At 43.3% G+C, this 27,539-nt stretch overlaps 1 protein-coding gene across 1 annotated transcript in view; it reads right to left on the bottom strand.

Moving 5' to 3' along the window:
• LOC121576611 (S phase cyclin A-associated protein in the endoplasmic reticulum-like) overlaps positions 1 to 27,539 on the bottom strand; it is a 117,832-nt gene that overhangs the window by 54,171 nt on the left and 36,122 nt on the right. The window contains 5 exon segments of the mRNA XM_041889878.2: positions 4,842 to 4,957; positions 17,227 to 17,353; positions 17,488 to 17,553; positions 21,950 to 22,086; positions 25,778 to 25,885. Coding sequence (XP_041745812.2) covers positions 4,842 to 4,957; positions 17,227 to 17,353; positions 17,488 to 17,553; positions 21,950 to 22,086; positions 25,778 to 25,885 — 554 coding nt within the window.

Raw genomic sequence — 27,539 nt, 5'->3', positions numbered from 1 at the left:
TTCAGCCCTTCGGGTGGGTCAGTCGGTCTGTTCTGATGCTGGCTTCTCTTCTCTTGTGCTGAGCCCAGATATAACTGGGAAAAACTCGCCCCAGTCCTGTCTCTCTCCCGCTCTACTCCCCAGTGACCCCTACTGGGAGACACAGGGACATGTCCCATCAACATTTTTAAATTTTTTACATTTTTAGTCATTTAGCAGACGCTCTTATGCAGAGCGACTTACAGGAGCAATTAGGGTTAAGTGCCTTGCTCAAGGGCACATCGACAGATTTTTCACCCTAGTCGGCTCGGGGATTAGAACCAGCGACCTTTCGGTTACTGGCACAACGCTCTTAACCACTAAGCTACCTGCCGCCCCACACAGTAGTTGACAAGGTTGGAATACTTGAAGAATGCATCCATCTTTCCTTGACATAATTACACATCTGAGAAGTGTCAGATTTGTTAAAGTAGTGATGTGGAAACTTTGCTTTTGCAAATTAAATCATGCAGGGATTACCCCAAAGTGAGGAAGGATATGCTAGTAAAGTTTTAAAACATGGCCAGAATGGCATTTCTGTTTACCCCCCAGACTGGGGCAAAACATTTTCTCACCATATAATAATAATGATGCTGAAGATAAGTGTCTCCAGAGGCAGAGAGAGCAGAGCTGTGGTTTTGCCTGGTGAGGATCTGTGATCATTTACAGCTTGTTTTAGACAGCTCTGCCCCCTCCTCCCCAAGGGAACACAACACACTCTCCTCTCAGAATCACACAGAGCAAACACATTCACACAGAGTAGGGCTCACACTTGCACTGCACTGATCCAATACAGAAATAATATACATCCATTGTTGGAGAATTTTTAACAATACACCCTCAAAATTCAAAAAGGCACTCGTATATCTGAGCTCTCTCTGCTGCAGGTGCATGGCAACAGTTGAATTAGATGAGAAAAAAAGAAGAAACCTGCACACTGCTCTTGCTAGTATCACTGCTCTTTATTAAGCTTTAAATATCGGCTCTGACGAAGGCCTTGAGGCCGATACGTAAAGCTTAATAAAGAGCAGTGATACTAGCAAGAGCAGTGTGCAGGTTTCTTCTTTTTTCTCAACAATACTCCCTCACCCTGAGATTTGAATATGCAATTTTAACAGTAAGAGTGTGATAAAGGCAATCTAAATGATTAATTATTTTACAAAACAACTAAATTACTCTCCAGGTGGAGACCAATTAAGGATAATCTTCACACGCAAGCCCATTTGGTTTATGGATGACTTTGCAGGTTAAAATCTCTGGTATATTATATATACTGTGTTATATTTCTGTTAATGAGAGTTGTTGCTCTGCTAGTCTAGACATGGATCCAGCGGCCACAGGGTTATTAGCTCATTAATGGAATGGTAACAAGTAGGAGTGGGCCTCCCAGGGGAGTAATATTGCTGAAGCATCTCCGACTCTGCAGTTGACTTTTTTGTAAATCACTCAGCTTATCTGAGAGGAGGCGATCAATACGGCAGCATTACTGTAAACAGATAATGTAGCAAGCGCTGGGGTTAGCGTCTGTCTCACAGACACCGACCATTACGCCATACAGCCACCTGATGAGCAATAGTGATTAGTGGACAGACGGGCCATGTCCTTGTGTTGAATCTCATCACTGGCTCCCAATATTCCCGTCCCTTGCCCCGACTCCCTTACATTTCCTATATATTGTAAATGTGTGTGTTTATATAGAATGAATGTGGGAGTAATATATGTTTAACCATGTACAGGACTACTATGAATGTGGGCTGGATGTGTCTGAGGGGCTGGATTGATGTGCTCTGGAAGAGAGTTATCACAGGTCCTGACCCAAGCTCATAGCTCTCAGGGGCCCAACGACAACCCCAGGCCTGAGGCAGCACTCTACTCTATAGCATGGATGACAGAGAGAGCACAGAGACAGCCTAAAGACAGCTAGTCTATCACAACCTGAGCCCACAGGTGCTGGGTAGACAGGAACTGCCAACACATCTGCTTTGCCACTGGTAACATCATGAATATACTGTTATTATGTACTATTCAACGTATAATACCACTTTATCAAGTGGAACACATACTAAGAACTGTCAACAGAACTGGATAACTGTCTTGAGCTTTACTTTAGGAAGGCTACATTCTAACATTCCAAATTGTGATGACGCCACTGGAGTGACCTGCCCCTTCACGCTTAATTAAAGTTGTCCTCAGTCTTATGCATATTCATAGAAGATCTGGAGAAGTTATTTTCAACATGTTCAGACAAGGTAGTAATTGAGTCCTGAAAGAAGGTAACTGGGAGGCCATTCCTTTATATCTAGACATGGCACACTACAGCTCTGGATTGGACTAGGAGCCCGGCAGAAGATGAAAAAAGTAGCTCTGATCTTATTCAACTCCTCTTCCTACATATGTCAAGTGGATCTCTCAAAGCGTAGGAACAACAGTGTGTGGGTGTAGTCTCACGCTTCAACAAGCAGAAACAGTCCAATTGTGAGCAAAATACTCCTAGCTACCTACAAGTAAAAACCTGTACCCCCAATTTAAGTTAATAAAATTCCTCACGATACGGAAGTCTGCTTCAAATTCTCCAGGATTAGTGATTGAGTTAAAAAAGAAAATCAATAAACACGAGATGGCCGTACTTAAAAGCATTATAAATATAAGTAGCATTTGTCCATTAGTGGAGGTTTGGGAAACAGTAAATGCTAATGAGTGGAGGAGAGAGGCCATTCCAGTCCATTAGAGAGTTCCAGTGTTGTGAGAATGGCGGTCTCTCCGAGGTTATCTACTGGCAGGCCACACTAACTCTAGACCCACAACTCAAAACCACGACAGAGTCTCTGATGGATTAGACACATGGCCTTTCTGTATATCAACAGAAAAGAATGAACACAAAATAGATGACCAAAATGTAATCCCTTTCTCCTTCTAAAAAGGGTGCGTTATTATTCATGATCCATTCTGAAAGTATTGATTGAGATACGAGCACTATAAACAGAGAAATAAAAGGAGGGGCTGAGGTTACCTCACTCACTTTGCACAATTGCAAAAACATCACAAATTGTAAACAGAGGAGAGCTGTCACGGAGGTCAGAGTGTGGAACATGTCTTTAGAGGCTTACACAGCAGCTGGTAAGGCTCATGGGTTTTAAGTGGAGGTCCGGTTGGACGGCAGACAGTGAAATGCTGGCTCATGACCCATGAGGACATGAGAGCAGCAATAGGCCCAGGATATTGGTTGTGAAGAGTATGGGAATATGGGGGATGGGGGTTGGAAAGGAAAGGAAAAAAATACAAATGTCAATTTCAACGGATTAATGAAGTTGTATTGTATGGGGACCGTGGTTGTTCCAGCCAGAGAATGGAGTAATTTGACATCACGTACACTTCCTCATGGCTGTCTCAGCAGAGGTGACATCACTAGAGGTCACCAAGATGCATTATGACCAATGACGATGACCCTCACAGAGCCACAAGCAGCAGCCACATACACTACATGACCAATTTGTATTAAACATAGTGTCATTATACACTACATGACCTAAAATATGTGGACACCTGCATGTCGAACATCTTATTCCAAAATCATGGGCATTAATATGGAGTTGGTCCCCCCTTTGCTGCTATTTCAGCCTCCACTCTTCTGGAAGGCTTTCCACTAGATGTTGGAACATTGCTGCGGGGACTTGCATCCATTCAGCCACAAGAGCAGATCGGGCACTGATGTTGGGCGATTAGGCCTGGCTCGCAGTCGGCATTCCAATTCATCCCAAAGGTGTTCGATGGGGTTGAGGTCAGGGCTCTGTGCAGGCCAGTCAAGTTCTTCCACACCGATCTCGACAAACCATTTCTGTATGGACCTCGCTTTTTACACGGGGCATCGTCATGCTGAAACAGGAAAGGGCCTTCCCCAAACTGTTGCCACAAAGTTAGAAGCACAGAATCGTCTAGAATGTCATTGTATGCTGTAGCGTTTTCCCTTCACTGGAAATAAGGGGCCTAGCCCGAACCATGAAAAACAGCCCCAAACCATTATTCCTCCTCCAAACTTTATAGTTGGCACTATGCATTCGGGCAGGTAGCGTTCTCCTGGCATCCGCCAAAGCCAGATTCGTCCTTCAGACTGCCAGATGGTGAAGTGTGATTCATCACACCAGAGAACATGTTTCCACTGCTCCAGAGTCCAATGGCGGCGAGCTTTACACCACTCCAGCCGACGCTTGGCATTGCGCATAGTGATCTTAGGATTGTGTGCGGCTGCTCGGCCATGGAAACCCATTTCATGAAGCTCCCGACGAACAGTTATTGTGCTGACGTTGCTTCCAGAGGCAGTTTGGAACTCGGTAGTGTTGCAACCGAGGACAGACGATTTTTACGCGCTACGCTTCAGCACTCGGCGGTCCCGTTCTGTGAGCTTGTGTGGCCTACCACTTCGCGGCTGAGTCGTTGTTGTTCCTAGACGTTTCCACTTTACAATAACATCCCTTACAGTTGACCAGGGCAGCACTAGCAGGGCAGAAATTTGACGAACTGACTTGTTGGAAAGGTGGCATCTTATGACGGTGCCACGTTGAAAGTCACTGAGCTCTTCATTAAGGCCATTCTACTGCCAATGTTTGTCTATGGAGATTGCATGGCTGTGTGCTCGATTCTATACACCTGTCAGCAACAGGTGTGGCTTAAATAGCCGAATCCACTAATTTGAAGGGGTGTCCATATACTTTTGTATATATAGTGTAGTTTGTGTAAAACCCTCTAATCTGAATAGAAAGTATATCAAAAGACAGTGTGTGTGGAGACGAGGTTAGCTGTATTTGATTGTAAAAGCTGGTACTCACTTGATTGGAATGCGTGAGACTGCGGTGGGGGTGGAGGCTGCAGTGACGACCTGCAGAATCTGTTCCAGAGCAGAAAGTCCCCCTCCCACCTGGAATGCCACTTGATCTTCATTGTTCTGTGGAGGGAGAGAACAAGAACCGCAGTCAGGTAACAGGGAGCCGGATGGACAAGGTTATCGCGTTGCTCTCACTGAGGACCCAACTGCTATTTTTTCCCCCTCACCTCCCATTTCCAAAGGGGAGTCAGGAGTGAAATCTGAAAAACAAAGCGATCCCCAAAGCATTCCTGTTAAATCTCAAAAGTGCACAACCCCAGCGCTCCACCCCCACTCCAAGTCTCAACGGAGGAAAGTTACGCTGCAGACCTCCACACACACACACACAGAACCAGGGTGGTCTGTGCTCACAAACACAGGCTGAGGAGAGACTGTAGAAAAGTAAATAACTGAGAAATCAAACAAAAACTACTAAAAGAAAATCATCAATCAAGTTAAGAGTCTTGGATACATGCTGAATTGACTGTTTATGTATTCCAATAAGAAAACAGCTATAACTCTGACCGAGGTAGTGTACCCAGCTGAGGCTAGCACACTGGATTGAAATGTACAGTAAACAATTAACATCCTTAAACAAACTGATCAACATGTTTAGTCTAACACAATACAGTGGTCCATAGAGTAAGTCATAGATCTAACGATCAAACAGGCCCTAAATAAGAAGAGGGCCGTGCCCTGCTGTTAGGATAGGAGAAACGAGGCAGAGATCTTGGCATTTGGTCAGATGCTGCTGCAGCTACACAGTCCCATAAATCAACAGCTCCAAAGCCCAGAGCAAGCGGCTGCTATCAGGCATGTTAGTGCCTGGGTCGACCGGGAGGATAGGGGCTGCAGGGCTTCAGGGGAGGAGTGGGTGCTGATGGAGGGCTTTCCTCACACGGACGGAACAGCCAGGGGCATGCACACCTCACCACACCATGCAAGGACGGACGGAGGTACACTGGAGGTTGCTCCTACACCTAATGAGATCACCGTCTCCCAGGTATTGTGACAGCCTCTAAATCCAGGCACTTCAACGTGTTTTTGTTCCACAGATAAGGGGTTTGCCAACAAGCTTGAACACATTGAGGAAGCGCTTTGCAAAATTATATATAAGCCCTTCATCTGTCACTCACACAGAGTGCCAAGGCACAAGTCCTCAGGATCCGGTGACAAGTAAACACTGAACTCGGCTAGGGTTAAAGGATTTGGGACCAACAAACTGAAAAGCACACCAGAAAAGCTCCTGCGCTGAGGATTATAGAACTCTCTCCAACGGTCCAATCAGCCCATGTGTGTAGTTGTATGCTGTTTGTAAGAGACCAACCTCCTTTTGTGGAGGTTACCAACACTCTCCATACTTAATCAGTATGGTCTCTAGCACTGAGCTGGGTTTAACCCACTCTTAACTCACCCATCAACACGCTCATCTAAAAGCTTCTGGGCTAAATGAGAAAAGGCAGCTCTTTCATGGTGGCTTATCAAATGGTCTTCTAAGGGGGTTAACTGGGACCTGCCCAGTCCTGGCTGTCTTATGTTAAAGCCAGACTGGGACGCCTTGGCTGCGTCTGTCTTGGCAGGTTGACAGATCAATCTGCTGTGGCGATGGAAAAGAAGAATGGGTGGAGAGGATTAACCTCCAATCATTTTAGGCAACATCTTTAGGTAGTCTACATCTGCAATAACCATGGCATTCCTACCTGAGAGGACCAAGAGGAGACCCATCTGCTGATGTGGAGATACACAATCATTAATTTCTCAAAAGCACACCATCAGATCTAGGCTATCAATATTAGTGTTATTGGTGCAGGAAACAGCACAGTATTCAGTGAGTGGTCCTCTGTGGTGTTTCTTTAGCTATACAACTTCACACTCAGCTGCCTCAGTACTGTGGATGGCAGTAGAGCAGAGCAGGAATAATAGGCCTTCCTGTTCCCGATCAATGAAGAATAACGTTTAAAAATTTCAAGAACTAAAGAGAGCAAATTGCAAGAACAGCTGAATTACATATCATATTAAACTGAACCCTCTGGAACTGAGTCACACAGGGAAACAATAAAGCTGTTTTTCATTAAATAACCCCTTGAACCACACTGGGAACTGTATAACAACGTTAAGGTGAGATCTCCATAGGATGTGTGCTGTAGTAACTGTTGTATCTATTGTTGCCAAAAGATTATTACATACAGTGGGGAGAACAAGTATTTGATACACTGCTGATTTTGCTGGTTTTCCTACTTACAAAGCATGTAGAGGTCTGTAATTTTTATCATAGGTACACTTCAACTGTGAGAGATGGAATCTAAAACAAAAATCCAGAAAATCACATTGTATGATTTTTAAGTAATTAATTTGCATTTTATTGCATGACATAAGTATTTGATACATCAGAAAAGCAGAACTTAATATTTGGTACAGAAACCTTTGTTTGCAATTACAGAGATCATACGTTTCCTGTCGGTCTTGACCAGGTTTGCACACACTGCAGCAGGGATTTTGGCCCACTCCTCCATACAGACCTTCTCCAGATCCTTCAGGTTTCGGGGCTGTCGCTGGGCAATACGGACTTTCAGCTCCCTCCAAAAATGTTCTATTGGGTTCAGGTCTGGAGACTGGCTAGGCCACTCCAAGACCTTGAGATGCTTCTTACGGAGCCACTCCTTAGTTGCCCTGGCTGTGTGTTTCGGGTCGTTGTCATGCTGGAAGACCCAGCCACGATCCATCTTCAATGTTCTTACTGAGGGAAGGAGGTTGTTGGCCAAGATCTCGCGATACATGGCCCCATCCATCCTCCCCTCAATACGGTGCAGTCGTCCTGTCCGCTTTGCAAAAAAGCATCCCCAAAGAATTATGTTTCCACCTCCATGCTTCACGTTGGGATGGTGTTCTTGGGGTTGTACTCATCCTTCTTCTTCCTCCAAACACGGCGAGTGGAGTTTAGACCAAAAAGCTCTATTTTTGTCTCATCAGACCACATGACCTTCTCCCATTCCTCCTCTGGATCATCCAGATGGTCATTGGCAAACTTCAGACAGGCCTGGACATGCGCTGGCTTGAGCAGGGGGACCTTGCATGCGCTGCAGGATTTTAATCCATGACGGCGTAGTGTGTTACTAATGGTTTTCTTTGAGACTGTGGTCCCAGCTCTCTTCAGGTCATTGACCAGGTCCTGCCGTGTAGTTCTGGGCTGATCCCTCACCTTCCTCATGATCATTGATGCCCCACGAGGTGAGATCTTGCATGGAGCCCCAGACCGAGGTTGATTGACCGTCATCTTGAACTTCTTCCATTTTCTAATAATTACGCCAACAGTTGTTGCCTTCTCACCAAGCTGCTTGCCGATTGTCCTGTAGCCCATCCCAGCCTTGTGCAGGTCTACAATTCTATCCCTGATGTCCTTACACAGCTCTCTGGTCTTGGCCATTGTGGAGAGGTTGGAGTCTGTTTGATTGAGTGTGTGGACAGGTGTAATTTATACAGGTAACGAGTTCAAACAGGTGCAGTTAATACAGGTAATGAGTGGAGAACAGGAGGGCTTCTTAAAGAAAAACAAACAGGTCTGTGAGAGCCGGAATTCTTACTGGTTGGTAGGTGATCAAATACTTATGTCATGCAATAAAATGCAAATTAATTACTTAAAAATCATACAATGTGATTTTCTGGATTTTTGTATTAGATTCCGTCTCTCACAGTTGAAGTGTACCTATGATAAAAATTACAGACCTCTACATGCTTTGTAAGTAGGAAAACCTGCAAAATCGGCAGTGTATCAAATACTTGTTCTCCCCACTGTATATCCAACAGGATTCTCATTCCAAAGCCATGGTCACAACATCTGCATTTGATAGATCTTTTCAACAAGCCATATCAGGGAGAGGGAACAGAAAGTCTGTTTGTATGTGATTAGAGTGACAGTGACTGTACACACTGAAACAAGGTGACAGTGACTGCCCGTTGATAGAGAAAGAGGCTCAACACTCGATTCTGAATTAAAACAAAAATGTTATTTTTATTTAATCACTTAACTTAAAAGTTCAATTACATTTAGCATCAAAGCTGTGAGTGATCTACTGTAGTAACAGTAGACAGTAAACTGTAGCCTAGCCTATTTGTGTAAGAATGCCTTCCACTGTGCCATTCAACTATGTGTTACTATAAATATATTATAACCAAAGTGTAATTACATCAAACAAACACATATCTGGATTAAGAAAACATAAAACAACATATGAAACACAGAACTATCCTGCACTGACAGACAAAGATACATCTAGCTTAATCTCCCATTCCATGTTCCTATGAAGCAGTGTGTGATCTGTCTGTGTCCTGTCACTCCATGCCTGCCAGACACTCTTGTGACAGTGTAATAGGATGAGACGCTCATTTATTCTAGAGAGAAACCCCCAACATGACTGAAGACTTGATGAAAGGTGAGGGGGCAAGGAGGAAGGACAGACAGCCGAGTCCAAACTGAATTATACAGCTGGGGGAATCTTAAACAATTATTACCCCTGGTGACCGTTATTACCCCAGCTAATCAGAAGGCCAGGCAGCTGCTAATTCCTGTGTCTGTGACGGAGGTGCTTTTGGGATGAGAGGGAGCGAAAGAGAGAGGGAGGGCCAGCAGGACGGCTCATTGTAGTTACCTCCCACCAGCCACTCTAATTAGACAAAAAGACAGGGAGGAGGGGACACGGAGGGGAGAGAGAGGAGGGGAATGCCCCGATCCTCTGGCCCCACCAACAGACGCTGGGGAACAACTGGCTGGGAGTTCATTAAGGGTGTGACACAGGACAGCCCCTTTGTCCATCAGTATTTGGCCTCAAACTGGTTTGCCCGCACGCAATATAACAGATGGAGTGAGCAGGGCAGTCATACACTACCGTACATGCATTTCATCTTGGACCACAACTAAGATATACACTTACAAAAAAGCCTGTGAGGAGTAAACAAAGTCTCCATTTTGATGAGTAGTCTAAACCAGCATCAGCATGTACGCGAGGAGTGATAAACCACAACAAGACTGCTCGAATAAACATTTAGAGAGAGTGTAAGAGTTTGTATGTTTATAGGGTGTAATGGCATGCTGTTTGGTACAATAAAGCGGGATGATTGGTTGAGGGACTGTAAATGGGAAACAATGCTGGTGGAATTGATTCTACAAATTGGACTCACATTCATTAGGTACTAGTGAGGCGCAAAATCAGACGCACCACAGAAACCACAGCCTTCTTCAACAGGTACTTCAACACAGAGGGATTTCAATGTATGACCCCGGTTAAAGATACAAAAAGTAAGCCATCCTTGGAACATATTAACTAAAATACTAAAAAGGTCATTCATAGACGTCAAGCAAACCTGTCCTGGTAAGGTAAGAAACATGTAGGTACTTGGGAGAAACAAAGATAGTCAAAGGAAATGTTTTCCCTGACTTTTTGCCTCACTTTGGCAGCAACAACACAAAGGCTTTAGTCTGTCTGATAAATAACATATTACTCCTTCTGAACTCATAATAAGGGGGGTATTTTCATACAATAGGGCCTATTATAGAGCAGGTAATATGAATAGGTAATATTCTGGCGAATGTAAATCTACCTATTAATTTACTGTAGAAAGGTTTGGCGAAGTACCAAATCACCTAGGCAAATCCAGAGCCATGTATTTAAATACATGTTTCTGGGCTAGACCAATAGCTGTCAAGACTAGATTAAATAAACATAAACCTATAATTCAAATCTTGACACTTCTTGTACAGGGGTAAGACAACATAAGCATTGAAAGTCATTGGAGTATAATCCTTATCCCTAGCCTAAAAAATTAACTGAAATGATACTAATCTTCACAAAATCTGCAATTTCTTGAAAAATATATATAATTAACCTGGTTGTGAAAAAACTAAGGCTGGGAATTAGCAGGGACCTCACAATACAATATTATCACGATATTTAGGTGCCGATACTATATGTATTGCGATTCTCACGATTCTACACTACCGGTCAAAAGTTTTTGAACACCTACTCATTCAAGGGTTTTTCTTTATTTGTACTATTTTCTACATTGCAGAATAATAGTGAAGACATCAAAACTATGAAATAACACATATGGAATCATGTAGTAACCAAAAAAAAAAAAGTGTTAAACAAATCAAAATATATTTTATATTTGAGATTCTTCAAATAGCCACCCTTTGCCTTGATGACAGCTTTGCACACTCTTGGCATTCTCTCAACCAGGTTCATGAGGTAGTCACCTGGAATGCATTTCAATTAACAGGTGTGCCTTCTTAAAAGTTAATTTGTGGAATTTCTATCTTCTTCTACCTTCTTAATGCGTTTGAGCCAATCAGTTGTGTTGTGACAAGGTAGGCAGGGTATACAGAAGATAGCCCTATTTGGTAAAAGACCAAGTCCATATTATGGCAAGAACAGCTCAAATAAGCAAAGAGAAACGACAGTCCATCATTACTTTAAGACATGAAGGTCAGTCAATACGGAACATTTCAAGAACTTTATAATGAAACTGGCTCTCATGAGACAGGAAAGGAAGACCCAGAGTTACCTCTGCTGCAGAGGATTAGTTCATTAGAGTTACCAGCCTCAGAAATTGCAGCCCAAATAAATGCTTCACAGAGTTCAAGTAAAGACACATCTCAACATCAACTGTTCAGAGGAGACTGCGTGAATCAGGCCTTCATGGTCGAATTGCTGCAAAGAAACCGCTACTAAAAGACACCAATAAGAAGAAGAGACCTGCTTGGGCCAAGAAACACGAGCAATGGACATTAGACCGGTGGAAATGTGTCCTTTGGTCTGGATTCCAAATTGGAGATTTTTGGTTCCAACCGCCGTGTCTTTGGGACACGCGTTGTGGGTGAACGGATGATCTCCGCATTTGTAAAGCATGGAGGAGGAGGTGTTATGGTGTGGGGGTGCTTTGCTGGTGACACTGTCTGTGATTTATTTAGAATTCAAGGCACACATCCCATCTGGTTTGGGCTTAGTGGGACTATCATTTGCTTTTCAACAGGACAATGACCCAACACACCTCCAGGCTGTGTAAGGGCTATTTTACCAAGAAGGAGAGTGATGGAGTGCTGCATCAAATGACCTGGCCTCCACAATCCCCCGAACTCAACCAAATTGAGATGGTTTGGGATGAGTCGGACCGCAGAGTGAAGGAAAAGCAGTGCTCAGCATATGTGGGAACTCCTTGAAGACTGTTTGAAAAGCCTTCCAGGTGAAGCTGGTTGAGAGAATGCCAAGAGTGTGCAAAGCTGTCATCAAGGAAAATATATTTTGATTTGTTTAACACTTTTTTGGTTACTACATGATTCCATATGTGTTATTTCATAGTTTTGATATCTTCACTATTATTCTACAATGTAGAAAACAGTAAAAATAAAGAAAAACCCTTGAATAGGTGTTCTAAAACTTTTGACCGGTAGTGTATATGTATTGCGATTCGATACTGTGATTTTAATGCGATTCGATGTTCCAAATATATTGCTGCTGCAGACGGACAAGAGAGAGCCATGAAAAAACAACTTTTGATCAGTCATGGAAATAAAAGTGCTGAAAACTATTTGGCTCCCTATTTAAAAAGAAGATGGAGAACAAGCTATGAAGGGAAAATACTGGAATTCATGCGCAGGTACAGCAAACTAGCGCAAAAATACTATTGTGATATTGTCAAAACAATTTGATACAATATACCATCTAAAATAATACCCCAATATGTAATTCTATCGCATTCCCACCCCAATAGAAAAAAAGTATTAACATAATCAATTTGAATGCTTAATGTGAGCACTTATACCCACGGACCAGACTATCGTGGAATAATAATACGCTTCCTGACACACTTGTCCATCATGTCAGTTTGGTTCTCCTAGTCTCCCCTGACAAGCTCCTTAAAACAAACATTTGGGGAAAGTAGATCTATGACACACTAACACTCCCAATCTAAGCCATGTGGAACAAAGAAAACCCTCCCCAAGGGGGTGAGGAATTGAGAGAAAATTAGGATTTTCATCTACAGGACCACTATACTAGTCTAAGGTGAGTATTGTGAGTATTGCATTCAGTGTGCAGGAATAAAATATACAACCTTGGTCTTTCACAAAATTCTGACACCGCTAATCTTGGCTACATCCGTCAACTTCAGGCAGGCTCCTTGAGGCCCCCATGTTGTTGTTACTCTGCTGCTCCATTCCCCCCAGGCCCCCACATCCCAGGTAGAACCAGCCACCGGTTGGCCACGAAGGGGAGACCAACCAGCCCATGACAGCTGGCAAATGAAAATGTAAATAGTCTCCATTCTCAGAGCGCAGTGTTTCTGACAGTCCCTCAAGTGTCATAAACGCTGTCCATCTCAGGCCAGCCTTTATTTGAAAGCAGTGAGAAACATTTGGGCCAGTGTGTAAATATGTGAGTTCATTACCAAGGTAAGAGAGCAGAAAGTTAAGAAATTAGACTGAAGAAAAATCAGAGGGGAAAAAGCTCTCCACTCCCCAGCAAAAATACATAGTTTGACACAAAATAAACCATTAGTGGTCACAGAGGGAGAGGCGTGCTGGGGTCGGAGACTAGGCCCAACCCAGAGAGCAGCAGCGAGGGGGGGGGGGTTAGCCTGACTAAGGCAGACGTGGAGGGGGGAGTGTCGGGTGTTGTCTAAGGAATTAGCAGAGAAAGTGGAGACTGAATCAGATATCGTAGAGAAAAACAAATCTCTAGGTGAGTCAATGACACACGAGAGATGCTTGTTAGGTCAAATAATCTAAACGATCCCGACTCAGGGGGCAGACACCCATGCTGACGGAGACTATATTTATTTGACTTTGTCCAGGGATTAGAGGAGGAAGTGCCTCCCAGGCTAGTTCACAGGCCAGCCCCCATGGCCCATCCCACACCCCTCAGTCTGCTCTGGGCTGGGCTGGGCTAACAGGGGAGAAGTTTAACAGCCATACTGAATGAAGTCTAGATTAAGCTCTTCCACCCATCTACACACACAAAACCAATGCAGAGTAGGGCTTTCCTCAATTTCTTGAATTCTCTATAAATATGTGAAGAGCTTTAACCACACGGTAAGGCCCAAACAGAGTTGGCTGACCAAGCAATCCCAGTGTTGAATGGAGGAGGGCTCCTGGCCCACTGACCCCTGACCTCCCATAGGGAGAGTAAGGAGCGGAGGGGAGGAGCCCCCCCCTGTTAGCGACAGCTTGAGTACCATCACACTGGACTCCTCCTCTCCAATTACACTGTGCTGTGCCACCCACCCTTGCCACCCCTCTCTCCCTCTTTCCCTCTCTCTGGGGAAATTCAGTAATAGCCTCTCCACCCCTCCCCCTGTCAAGGACTAGACACCATCATCTCTCTATCCTCCCGCCCACCAAAATGCACAGTGTGGTTTATGATGCCTTGAACCGCATCTTGGCAGGAGAATGATGGCTTGTCACTGTATGTTCTCCCCTTCACAAACACAGTGACAGGTGCTCCATTCATCCCCCCTTATTGATGAATACACACTGGGTGTACTGGGGATTCACTGTCAATAGAACCCAGTGAAACTCCTTAAAATGGCATCCAACGAAGCCTCTCATCTACAGTAGGTCTCTCTTATATTCATTACATTGAATTAAGTCAACTGTTGTCATCAATGTCTGTCATTCATAGCATTCAAAATAAGCAGCGAATGTCAATGGAATACCTTATATTAGGGGTATTCAACCCGGGGGTCTGCGGCCCGAGGTATTGCAGGTGGTCCGCAAATGTTTTATTTTATTTATTTAAATGTTTTTATGAATATTGCTAGCAACAGAATAAACCAATTTTGAATTACATACCTACAGTAGAAAATAGGAAAATATCGTATTTCTAATGAATACCCCTAATATTGAGCAAATTACTCTCATTGGAGCCAATTACACCCACTGGTGTATCTGACATAGGCTTAGAAAAAGCACCCACGAATAAGCTACCAGTGCAGTAAGTGCCGCTGGCTGCTGGTAAGCTTTCTTGACTTGGACATACATTTTCGCCAACACATGGCTAACCTTTGTTTAACCAGCTAAACAGCTGCTCTTAGCGAAAATGTGTTTAGAGTTACCTTTCTAGCTTATAGGCTATGTTAGAGTTAACACTTCTTCCAATTATATTGTGGGAAAGTCAAAATAATTGAAAACCATCTACCAAATCTATTCATTTTAAAATGTTGATTACTTCTTCTTGCCATTATCAATCGCCTGATGATTTGTTATATATTTTTTCCTAACGTACAGTGAGGGGAAAAAAGTATTTGATCCCCTGCTGATTTTGTACATTTGCCCACTGACAAATACATGATCAGTCTATAATTTTAATGGTAGGTTTCTTTGAACAGTGAGAGACAGAATAACAACAAATAAATCCAGAAAAACACATGTCAAAAACGTTATAAATTGATTTGCATTTTAATTAGGGAAATAAGTATTTGACCCCTCTGCAAAACATGACTTGGTTGCAAAACCCTTGCTGGCAATCACAGAGGGCAGACGTTTCTTGTAGTTGGCCACCAGGTTTGCACACATCTCAGGAGGGATTCTGTCCCACTCCTCTGCAGATCTTCTCCAAGTCATTAAGGTTTTGAGGCTGACGTTTGGCAACTCGAACATTCAGCTCCCTCCACAGATTTTCTATGGGATTAAGGTCTGGAGACTGGCTAGGCCACTCCAGGACCTTAATGTGCTTCTTCTTGAGCCACTCCTTTGTTGCCTTGGCCGTGTGTTTTGGGTCATTGTCATGCTGGAATACCCATCCACAACCCATTTTCAATGCACTGGCTGAGGGAAGGAGGTTCTCACCCAAGATTTGACGGTACATGGCCCGTCCATCGTCCCTTTGATGCTTTGAAGTTGTCCTGTCCCCTTAGCAGAAAAACACCCCCAAAGCATAATGTTTACACCTCCATGTTTGACGGTGGGGATGGTGTTCTTGGAGTCATAGGCAGCATTCCTCCTCCTCCAAACACGGCGAGTTGAGTTGATGCCAAAGAGCTCGATTTTGGTCTCATCTGACCACAACACTTTCACCCAGTTCTCCTCTGAATCATTCAGATGTTCATTGGCAAACTTCAGACGGGCCTGTATATGTGCTTTCTTGAGCAGGGGGACCTTGCGGGCGCTGCAGGATTTCAGTCCTTCACGGCGTAGTGTGTTACCAATTGTTTTCTTGGTGACTATGGTCCCAGCTGCCTTGAGATCATTGACAAGATCCTCCCGTGTAGTTCTGGGCTGATTCCTCACCGTTCTCATGATCATTGCAACTCCACGAGGTGAGATCTTGCATGGAGCCCCAGGCCGAGGGAGATTGACAGTTATTTTGTGTTTCTTCCATTTGCGAATAATCACACCAACTGTTGTCACCTTCTCACCAAGCTGCTTGGCGATGGTCTTGTGGCCCATTCCAGCCTTGTGTAGGTCTACAATCTTGTCCCTGACATCCTTGGAGAGCTCTTTGGTCTTGGCCATGGTGGAGAGTTTGGAATCTGATTGATTGGATTGCTTCTGTGGACAGGTGTCTTTTATACAGGTAACAAGCTGAGATTAGGAGCACTCCCTTTAAGAGTGTGCTCCTAATCTCAGCTCGTTACCTGTATAAAAGACACCTGGGAGCCAGAAATCTTTCTGATTGAGAGGGGGTCAAATACTTATTTCCGTTATTAAAATGCAAATCAATTTATAACATTTTTGACATGCGTTTTTCTGGATTTTTTTTGTTGTTATTCTGTCTCTCACTGTTCAAATAAACCTACCATTAAAATTATAGACTGATCATTTCTTTGTTAGTGGGCAAACGTACAAAATCAGCAGGGGATCAAATACTTTTTTCCCTCACTGTATGATGAGGGTCCCTGGGTCGCCAGTTTGCCTGGGAGCGGGTCCCTGGGCAAGAAAAGGTTGAAGACCCCTGCCCTATATTCCATTGTAACTTGAGATCCTTTGGATTACATCTTCTAGGAAAACCTTATGTAATTGTATAAACCCACAATATACCTCTGAAGCATGCAAATGTTTGCCTGTCTAGTGATGGGTAGCTCCTCTATTAGTAACATGTGGCCAATGAAAACACTTAGCTAATCTGGCCTGCATTACAAATAACCCGGGGCAAGGAGTTGGGGAGTAAGTGATACTCTACACTAGGACTGACTGGGACTGAGAGACAAAGAGAGCTGCAGCCAAACAGAATGCTTCAGTTTAGAGAACTGCCCCGCTCCCTCCCCAACACTACCCCACACTATGACTCTAAGCTCTGACAAAATGGCATACAAGCAGGCAAGTCTCAGTAGTGTGATACAACTAGGTGTTAGTGATGTACCTGTTTCTCCAGGATGCGGGAGATCTCTCCCAGGGTTCTGTCCAGGCCTGACACCCTGGTGTTGGCCCACTGACCACTGTCCTGGCCCTGGAGTAGCTTGAACAAGTCCTTCACCAGACGCTGGAGCCTGGGGAGGAAGAGAGGGGGAGAGGTTTAGTCCTGTCATCCATCCATCCATCCATCCATAATTATTATTGTATCACTATTCACTACAGTGAAGTAGAAGAGGTAGAATGCATAAATGTGTAGTTGGGAACTTACTTGGCCTTGTATGGGGAGTCGGGGACTTGTGTCTTTGCCTCCATTGACGTCTCATACTCCTTTGCCCTACAGATGGAACAGAATAACTCTTTGAATAAGAGGAAAAGAGTGCTCCAGCTTTCATTAAAAAAGGCAGGGCAGGATGAAAAGTCTGAAGGATCAAAAAAAGTTCAGGTTAAGACCGTGTTTATTTTGCCTGTGAACTTTTCCCCCCCAGTAACTTGGCTGAAAATAAATGATGCATTAATTCTGCAGGGGCATAGTGCCTCGCTGCCACCTACTATTTTCATTCATAAATGACATTCCACCCTCCTCATCACTTTACAATGGCATTTCACATTCTCTGTTCAACTGTATTGTTAAAGAAATATGAATGGTATGCTTTAACTTGGGTAGCAAAGACATCAGTGTTTTGAGTCGGTGGCATCCACAGATTATGGAGGTTATTAGGACTGTTTTCTCTGTGGCATTAGACTAGCAGACATGGCAAAGAAGACAGGCTCTACTAGTAGCACACAGAACATCTCTGTCTATCAGTCAGACAGCATCCCAGAGCAGATAAGCGCTATTATTGATCCCAGTCACAGACAGGTCTTACTGTCAGGAAGCAGCTGATGAACTAACAGATCCCAGAAAAGGACAGGTGGAGCTTCCCCAGAGGACCAGACCTATCCTGACAGAACAAGGCTAAAGTCATTAGCATCAGCTAGATAGAGGAGATTATAAACACTGTCAATGTCAATCCAGCTCAGAATTAAACCCAGAAATAAAAGGTTGTGTAGTACCAGCGAAGACAAAAGCTTTAGGTAAACTGACTAGGGTGTTATCAATGTTTACTATTTCTAAGGTTAAATTAGCAATCATTTATCACTAAGAGAATTACCTCAACTGAGCAACCGTCAGAAATGTATGCTCCCATCATCTTGGTAAGCAGCTCCAGTGTAGATTTGGCCATGTGATTTAGGTTATTGGCCTGCTGATAGGTGAATTTGTCTCCCAGTGTCAACCAGGTTTTCCTCTAGGATTTTGCCTGTGCCTAGCTTTTATTCTGTTTCTTTTTATCCTAAAAAACTCCCTAGTCCTTGCGATGACAAGCATACCCATAACATGATGCATCCACCACCATGCTTGAAAATATGAAGTGTGGTACTCAGTGATGTGTTGTGTTGGATTTTCCCCAAACATAACACTTTGTATTCAGGACAAAAAGTTCATTTCTTTGATTTTTTTTTTTGCAGTATTACTAAATGCCTTGTTGCAAACAGGATGTTTTGGAATATTTGTATTCTGTACAGGCTTCCTTCTTTACACTCTGTCATTCAGGTTAGCATTGTGGAGTAACTACAATGTTGATGATCCATCCTCAGTTCTCTCATATCATAACCATTAAACTCTGTAACTGTTTTTTAAATCGCCAGCGACCTCATGGTGAAATCCCTGAGCAGTTTCCTTCCTCTCCGGCAACTGTGTTAGGAAGGACACCTGTATATTTGTAGTGACTGGGAGTATGTATACACCTTCCAAAGCCTAATTAATAACTTCACCATGCTCAAAGGGATATTCAGAATTTGCTTTATTTATTTTTACACATCTACCAAACGGTGCCCTATTTTGCAAAGGCATTGAAAAACTTCCCTGGTCTTTGTGGTTGAATCTGTGCTTGAAATTCACTACTCAATTGAGGGACCGTACAGATAATTGTATGTGAGTCATTCAAAAATCATGTTAACCCCTATTATTGAACACAGAATGAATGCATGCAACTTATGCGATTTGTTAAGCACATTATTACTCCTGAACCTATTTAAGCTTGCCATAACAAAGGGGTTGAATACTTATTGACTGAAGATATTTCAGCTTTTCATTTTTTATTAATTGGTAAAAGATTTGAAAAACATCATTCCACTTTGACATTATGGGGTATTGTGTGTAGATCAGTGATACAAAATCTCAATTTAATAAATGTTTTATTCAGGCTGTAACAACAAAATGTGGAAAAAGTAAAGGGGTGTGAATACTTTATTGTAGAGGGATCCATTTTGAGGGCTTAATGGAATGTAATTCGATCAAACACAGGTCTCCAGAGCAGACTGTCACTGTAGGTGAATGCGTACGTACATTCCCACACACAAAGATTACAGGATTAACCGAGGATGTATGCATTTTCACAATGCTTTCACAAACTTAACATGAAATGCTATTAGTACATGTACAAAATAAATATTGTTTATGGTGAGAAAAGACCATAAAATTGCATTACCCTGAAATATTCAAAGCCAAGGTTAGGGTGCTTAAATGCTGTATGTACTCTGAGTAAAACGGCCAGCAAAACGGCTAGTGGGGTGACTGAGGTCCATCATTCTATCACATTATTTACCATGTCCTCCAAGACGACTGAATTTGTAAATAAAATGCTGCTGCCTCGCTTCCACCAGAAATTGAACTATACCTGGCCCGTTTGTCATTCTGATATTACAATATTACTCTCTGACAGGTTTACACCCGCCCAGGTTAAACGGGGAGCAATTGCTGAGCCATTCATCATGCGCCGCAGAAGGCCCGGCTAAATGGGCTGCGGCTATAAATATTAGTAATCAGCAATAAGGGGAAAAGCACAAATCTACAATGCAGAACTAATAATCAATTAATCAAGGTCTGCTTCTTTAGTCATCTGAACTGGACTGGCCCTGACTGACTGCAGAGAGCCAATGCTTTAAAAATGTCTACCTTTAGAGGCAGAAATAACCAATTCAGTTGTATATTGTTATGTGTATACTGTTTGATGCGGTGTTACTGTATATACTGTGCATTATGGCAAAGAAGCTAAACCGTCGGAGTGGACTTCTACACTGTGCACCCAAACAGACAGGTTGTTTTAACTAGGAGTAAGTTGGCTTGATGAGCATGAAATCTCTAGTGGCTTCCCTTGGGCCTCATCTCACAGGAACATGGTGTGTGTGTGTATATGGTCCCCTCCAGCTCATCCACTGGGTGAAATGAGTAAGGCTATGATCACCTCTCCAGGTTGCACACAGGGGTGTCTTTGTGTGCCCACCTCCTTCTGAGCTCCACTCACACACTACTGACTCTGTTCCCAGCCAAAGGAAACACACACAGCGGGCTTCAGCCAAACGGCTTGCCCTACAGGAGCATGTACACACTTCCAAATCCATGTTTTAAAGTCCAGAACGCATCCTGACAAAATGACATGCTACTTATATGCCTTTTCAAGAGCATATTTTCTTGAAAGAAAAGCAGCCCTATATTACCGAAAGAAAGACAGCCAAAGCGCAAACATTTGGGTTAAACTGTGTTCAGTAGTTTATGATGGGGAGTACAAGCCTGCCCCGGATTCCAATGAAAACTTCTCTTGCATTTTACAGACACCCTGCCATGCTTCAATAAAACGGCTCATTTCCACCCAGCGGTGGAGCTGCTCACCTTTATGCTAGCAGGGGCTTTGTGTTATTTACTACCTCTGAAAGCCTTGTGCCTTTGAGTGCTAATCTCAGCAGGGCTCGGGTTGGGGCTGGGGCTGGGGCTGGAGAGAGGGCTGGGAGTGACAGTGAACAGGCAGATTATGTTGTCGTTTTCTCAGCCCCAAACCCTTCCATAAGAGAAGTAACAGCAGCAATACTCAATGATACATTTCACTGAAAGCAAAGTACTATTATTTAAAAATGGTAGATAACTTCTGTCGCATTTATTTGTATTTCTTTAAGGAGGAACTTGAACATATATTGACAGGCTGTGTTCAGTTAAAATGTTAGCGAGCACTGCCAAAAATAGACTTCATAGCAAACATGGATCCATCACAAGGTGTGTGAGTGTCCTGATAATAATACAGGACTGTGGGCTCAAAATAATAAACGATACGGCTCAGACACGCATGTCATCTAAGGTGCTGCACTCACCAGGCCACCACACTCCAACCTGCCTCAGTGACAAATAGCTCATCCCACAACTTTTTCTCTACTCTGCCGTATCCCTCTCCTGCCCCCCAACCCCATCCTCCCTCCCTTGTTGTGACAGGCTACTAAATTGATTGAGCCCATGCCTGGGATCTGACACAGAGGCGCGTTTTGTTGATTACCATTGATTTTCTTTGATACTTCATTTAAAAATCAATAGCCTGGAGAAAGAAAAATAGGCATGGTTTACACATACTTTAACATACTATTGTACACTGAAGGAGGCTTCAGTTTTGGCAGCACAATGGCAGCAATTAGGGGGAAAGCTCTTAACAGGTGAAAGCCAGGGCCCTTAGATCGATTCCAAGTTTGCCTGCCCAATCACAGAAAGTGGCCATAAAATTTAGCTCATCAGTATTATTCTTTGGACAGCTGTGATGCACATAACGTCTGCTCTCCATCTCCTTGTCACTCATAAAGCGCCTCTCCGCAGGCAACATTGTCCCCTGTCACAGAGAGAGAAAGAGAGAGGGGACAGATGGATGCATCACCTGGAGTTCATTCGTGTGCGGAGCTTCTTTGCCTTCTTGCGTGCCTTCTGCCTCTCCTCTCCGTCCTTCACACTCTCCGAGGAGACAGTGCTGTCCGTCACAATGTCCGCTATGTACTTCTTTAAGGAAAGATGCTCCTGAAACACATGAAAACATTTAATTACAAATCTCATTAGCTCATTCTGAAATTGAGATGGACACACAAGGAGTGAGAGGAAGAAAAACGGTTCAACAGAAAAGTGCAAAGGTGTGACAATGAATTGTGCCTTTTGGGACAGGAGCAATTATCTAGGGTCCCATATTCCCTCAGGCAGACATAACATCCAGCTACTGAGAGAGAGTACACCTGCTACCTGCACCCAGAAATCTTTGCAATATAGTCTGCAGTCCCCTTTGTGAGCCCACCCATATCACCACAAGGATATCATAGACTGGGTGGACAGTCTATCAAACTAAAGCAAGGATCTTCAGAGAGCTGTAGGCAGTTAAACTGAGAACACAACACCTGTTCTATCAAAATATACCTGTAGCTAATTATGTCCATATCGCAATAGAAAATAAACAGTTTAATCTAAGCCCAGGTAATCTGCTATAAGTAGAAGCTTATCCATTGAAATGGCAGATGTGTGTCCATTGTGTGGCATATATACCTCTGGGTAAAGCAATTGTATCCTGTCATTATCAGGGCATCTGCAACACTTGCTGTTCGTTTGAAGCCACATGCCCATGGTAATACTGAAGGGGGAAGAGGTGTTGCTTCCAGTCTAGTGTGCACCACACCAGGCCTGTCAGATCAGATCAAGCTGCCATCTCCACCAGGAGACAGAGAGGTAATTCCATTTTAAAAAACATGATGTATGTGCAAGAAACCAATTACACAATTATGTTGTCATCCAGTACCCTAGAGGATGGGATGGTCCACAAGATAACCGTTTCCATCCAGCAGCCTAGGCTGTGTGTGGTATGCTATTCCTTTTTGTCAAGTTTTGGCAGTGCACCTGCTGCTTAAATAGGGGTTTCAGATGAAACCCTTGAAAGACAAGTGTTGTCATCATAAGCACAACTAGAGCTAGAGAAGACCTACAGTTAACCATGTGCTAAAGCGCTCAGTAATCCATGAGTCATAATAACAATCATAAACAGCATTGAGAATCAATTCTTATTCCTTTATTGTTTTGACTTATTGATTTGTGACCAACCTGATCAATCAGAGGGAGGTTTAGGGTGATTAGAAAGTAGCTACTCTAAGATCAGTAGAGATATAAGCCTAACAGGAATACAATGTGAGGAGGCAGTTGAATCAATGGTACAATCATTTTAAAGGGATTGAAGGGGAAAATAACGAGTATTTACTGATGGGAAATTATTTTTCACTGGAAGTTGAACACATCTTAGGGCGAAAGACAGGTGTAATTGAACTATGAAAAGATGCTTGAATACATGTCACCTGTCTTTAATGAATTAGTTTGATACAAAATAAGCACTTAGTGTGCCGACATGTGTAGTGCAATATTGTGCAGTTGAGCCTTTCAATCATGACCGTGGCTCTGCCTTGCTTGAGAGGCAGCTGTTCAGTCATCTCTCTGAGAGCCTATCCACTCCAGTGCTCCTGCCGTTTACTTAACGGAATTGTTTCAGCAACACCTCAAAGACATGACCAATCTCAAAATCACATCAAAGACAGTTTGAAGGGAGCTTAAACATGAATTAATCTACAGAATGAATTGATATCAAGATTATCATGTCATTGCCTAATGCTTCTATGTGAACTTAACACTATTAGTGATTTTCTGTATCTTGTCAGGTGATCTGATGAGGCAGTGTGACAGACAGGTGTCTGGCTGAAGCAGGAGGACAATGGGCCACAGAGCCAGGCCTAAGGGCAGAGCTCCCTCACAATACCTACCACACAAGGCTTCTCTTGTGCTCTATTCTGGAGGGAGTAACCAGAGATCTTTCTAAACATTACACACCCACAGCGCCCAGAAAACAGGCCTCTTTAGAGACAGGCACAATCTAAGTGATATGTTCCCCCACCACCTCTTTTGTCCAAGACGAAGTTGGCTTTCCCACTTGGTGTGAAACAGACAGCTGTACGTCATGTTGGGTACAATGTGATGGCACACTGAATCCAGTTACACACCATGTAAGCAACAGTTCACGGGACTATTTTTCGAATGGAGCTGAATGCTTTGTGCCATTCAAGTAGCACTAGCAACACAGTACACATGAAGATGAAAGATTAGACTGATAAGAATAGCAAAATAAAATGTTTGTTCTCTACGTCCTCTGAGCATCAACAAGAACCTAATTTAGCGCTGGCTCCAGGAGGTCAACTCGTACCCAAAGGCCTGAGTCCATCACAGCCTAGTGATCCTGCTGGTGGCCCAGGCCAGTCCCACAGTCCCACTGTCAGAGGCCCAGCTGAGGGTGCAGGAGAGGGGCTAGGGAGGGATGAGTATTCCCTTGGAGAGGTCACTGGTGTTTTTGTGCTGCTATGTCAAGGGTGACCAATAAATAAATCCAACATGTCGAATGCGAGGGATCCTGGACATTGCGTATATCATATTAAAACAGGACAGATGACAATTAATACGTTTAAGTAAAGAGAGTGATTGCAATCCCAGCCGTTATCTCTGCACATCAATCTAGCCCTGTTGATAATCATTGTATCTTCATTTTAATTTGTGAGTCCTTCAAAAAACGGGAAAAATGACTAAATATGAAGCTTTGGGGCATTTGCCGCCCGCCTTCACTGAAAAAACTATGTAGTGACCTCTGTACAGTTCAGCCAACCATCTTAATTTTAATTAAAAATCTTTCATTCCAGCAAGAGTTATGGAACCAGCGGCTGGAAAAGAGTTGCCAGTTGCATGAATGAAATACTGCACACCAAAATGAGCAGGACATGAAAATAAAGGCAGGCAAGTGTAGTCTATCTAAACAAAAATCCCAGGACATTTCTCTATCTCCTGCTTACTTAACCTTGAACGCTGAATGAAAATGTGGAACAAAAGCAGGGCTGAATAACCCATAAATAGAAACACAGAAATAGTTTTGCTCATCCCATTATAACAAAGAGCTATTATTACACAGAAAACACCATGCTGCTGATCCATAGTACATCCATTGCAATTGTTTGGAACCGTTAGCTAAGCCATACCCCACCCGCCACTGCTATTGCAAAGCATAGCCTTCATTGCATGGTTTAAAGGCAGTCTGAAGAGGTAGTATGATACTGGCTGTGGCCATAGTACTGTATTGAAGATGTGCATGCCTTCTTTGCCACTGCCTTGTTTATCATACTGTCAAACAGAGAAATGGGCTGCAGTTGGAAAGCAAATGATTTAGAGTGGAAGGTGGGGGGATTAATTATCAGCCAGTGAGAACAGGTTTGAATGAAGGAGCTGCTAGGGCCAAAGGTGATGCATAGAGCACCAACAGTTGTCAGCCTCACAAAGACCAGCATGCTGAAAAGGCAATCTCATATTGCAGAGCAGGCTGAGAAGCCCCCTTCCTTTAACGAGCAGCCTTCCCATGAAAAGCACTCCGTGACAGAATGGCCTGTAGACATGGGGGTGAGATCACGCCTCAACTGAGTCACTGAACCCTAACTGTTTACATTTCAGGGCCCATTTATAATCTCACAAAGACCAGTGAGAGAGCTAGTATATGACGTGATTCATAAACAATAATAATGAGCCTGTCATAAACGACAAATAACCTTGAGTTAATATCACAGACAATATCTGAGTGGTATTCTTTTGTTGGGATGGTGGATCTTTTTATTTGAGGTAAGACTTTGTATAAGTGTTTAGGGGTACGCACCACTTCCTCATCCGAGAGCTCCCGTCCCTGGATACTGCTGCTGTCTCTCACAGCCTGCTGGTGCCTCTTGCCCTTGGTGTGGCTGTACAGGTGCACCTCCGTGGTGATCTACAAACACACAGGTCAGTAGTCACTGCTGAGGACACAATGGAGACAGAGGCAGATGGGGTCAACAGGGTCCCCCCAATGGGAGGCCACTTAAACCAGTGTTCTAGTACACGAGTCCAGGACTCGAGTCCGAATTTAGTCCCCATGACTTGTGACTCGACATGGATTTGACCATTGGTGACTCGGACTTGGACTCACCTTCTTGTGGCTTGTATTTGCGCTTGGACTGGATAGGCTATGATAAGCAGAATATTAGCAGCACGAGATGCTCAGCGAGGGTTCTGTTTTTTACAGCGACACCTTGTTTAGGCTACACCTTCTTCAGTCATGTTACCTCATTAGCTAGCTAGCTAACAAACAGTAGCCTATATGCAAACATTTGGTGGCACAGAAAGGAAAAGGTATAGCAAAAAATGTATTGACTAAATAATTCCTCTTGCCACTACACTATATCTGACTGGGTAAATATCGAGGGTCTTATTCCGGTGACATGATGATCGAGGTTTGACTGCTGTTTGACAAATAAAAATATTCTTGCTCTTATCCATAATAATCTAATCATGTAGACTAGCCTACCCACACTGTATCTGCCAGCTGTTGGCTAGAGCGCACATGTCAAAACCAGAGGAGGCACATTTGCTATTTAACCAACAGTTTTTGTGACAAAACTATCGGTAGAGTTGAAAATGCGATGGAAACACATTGAACTTTAGATTTTTATTTGGTACATAACTTAAGCAAAAAAGGAAATGCTGTGTGCACTACGTCATCACGCACTGACTTTTATCCGCAACAAGTCCATTTGGTGGAAACACACCACTGGTGGAAAATGTGCATATTTTCTTAATGTGGATTTTAGAATATTAGCATTAAAATCTGTTGCCAATTGGATGGAAACCTAGCTACTGACTGAAACTATACATTACAACTGGTTTTCAATAAGATCTGACAGACTGTTTCTCCTCCATCTGACTAAATTGTGAGACCTAATGTTTAGTAGGTGTCAGGAACTTAACTGCAGTCAACAAGCCTTTAGTGGAATGAATTGACATGGTTAAGAACAAAGGTGACAAGTGTAGTCACGTAGTTTCTTCAATCAGCATGTGATGTGTCAGACAGATATGAGATGAGAGCATTGTTAAACTGAAGATGCCTTAATGGCTGTATTTAATGGCATTCTCCTTTCTGACAGCACAGCTGGACCATACTAGTTATTGCAGTATGAAATCAGTGGGTGACGGATCCACTCAGGATGATCCATCTCAACACAAACATTTACAGTGAACAAATGTAGCCTATATAACAACATTAATGTGATTGGCTCTGTGATGGTCTATGCCTTTTCTAAATCAAGCAGAATATGTTATCCCTGTACTATTTTGTCTGTGTCAATGATTCATCCTCACACCAACTGATGAATCAATGTCCCTTCTGTCGTTCTTGCTCCTCACACACAGAGTGACCATATAGTGCGGCATGTCTGGAAAACGACACACTGAAAACACTGGTACAGTAAACCACAAACTGTGGGCAAAACTGGGCTGGACTATACACAGACAGAAGCAAGGAAAAAGTGGTGTGAAGATGAAGAATTGACAGAAACAGCATGAGGTTAGGTTGATGTGGATGTGTTGTTTTCCTCCCACCAAGGGCT

The sequence above is a fragment of the Coregonus clupeaformis genome, chromosome 11, assembly GCF_020615455.1.
Source record: "Coregonus clupeaformis isolate EN_2021a chromosome 11, ASM2061545v1, whole genome shotgun sequence".
Lineage (NCBI taxonomy): Eukaryota > Metazoa > Chordata > Actinopteri > Salmoniformes > Salmonidae > Coregonus > Coregonus clupeaformis.
The sequence above is the reverse complement of the archived record's forward strand: the minus strand, read 5'-3'. Positions and strand labels throughout refer to the sequence as shown.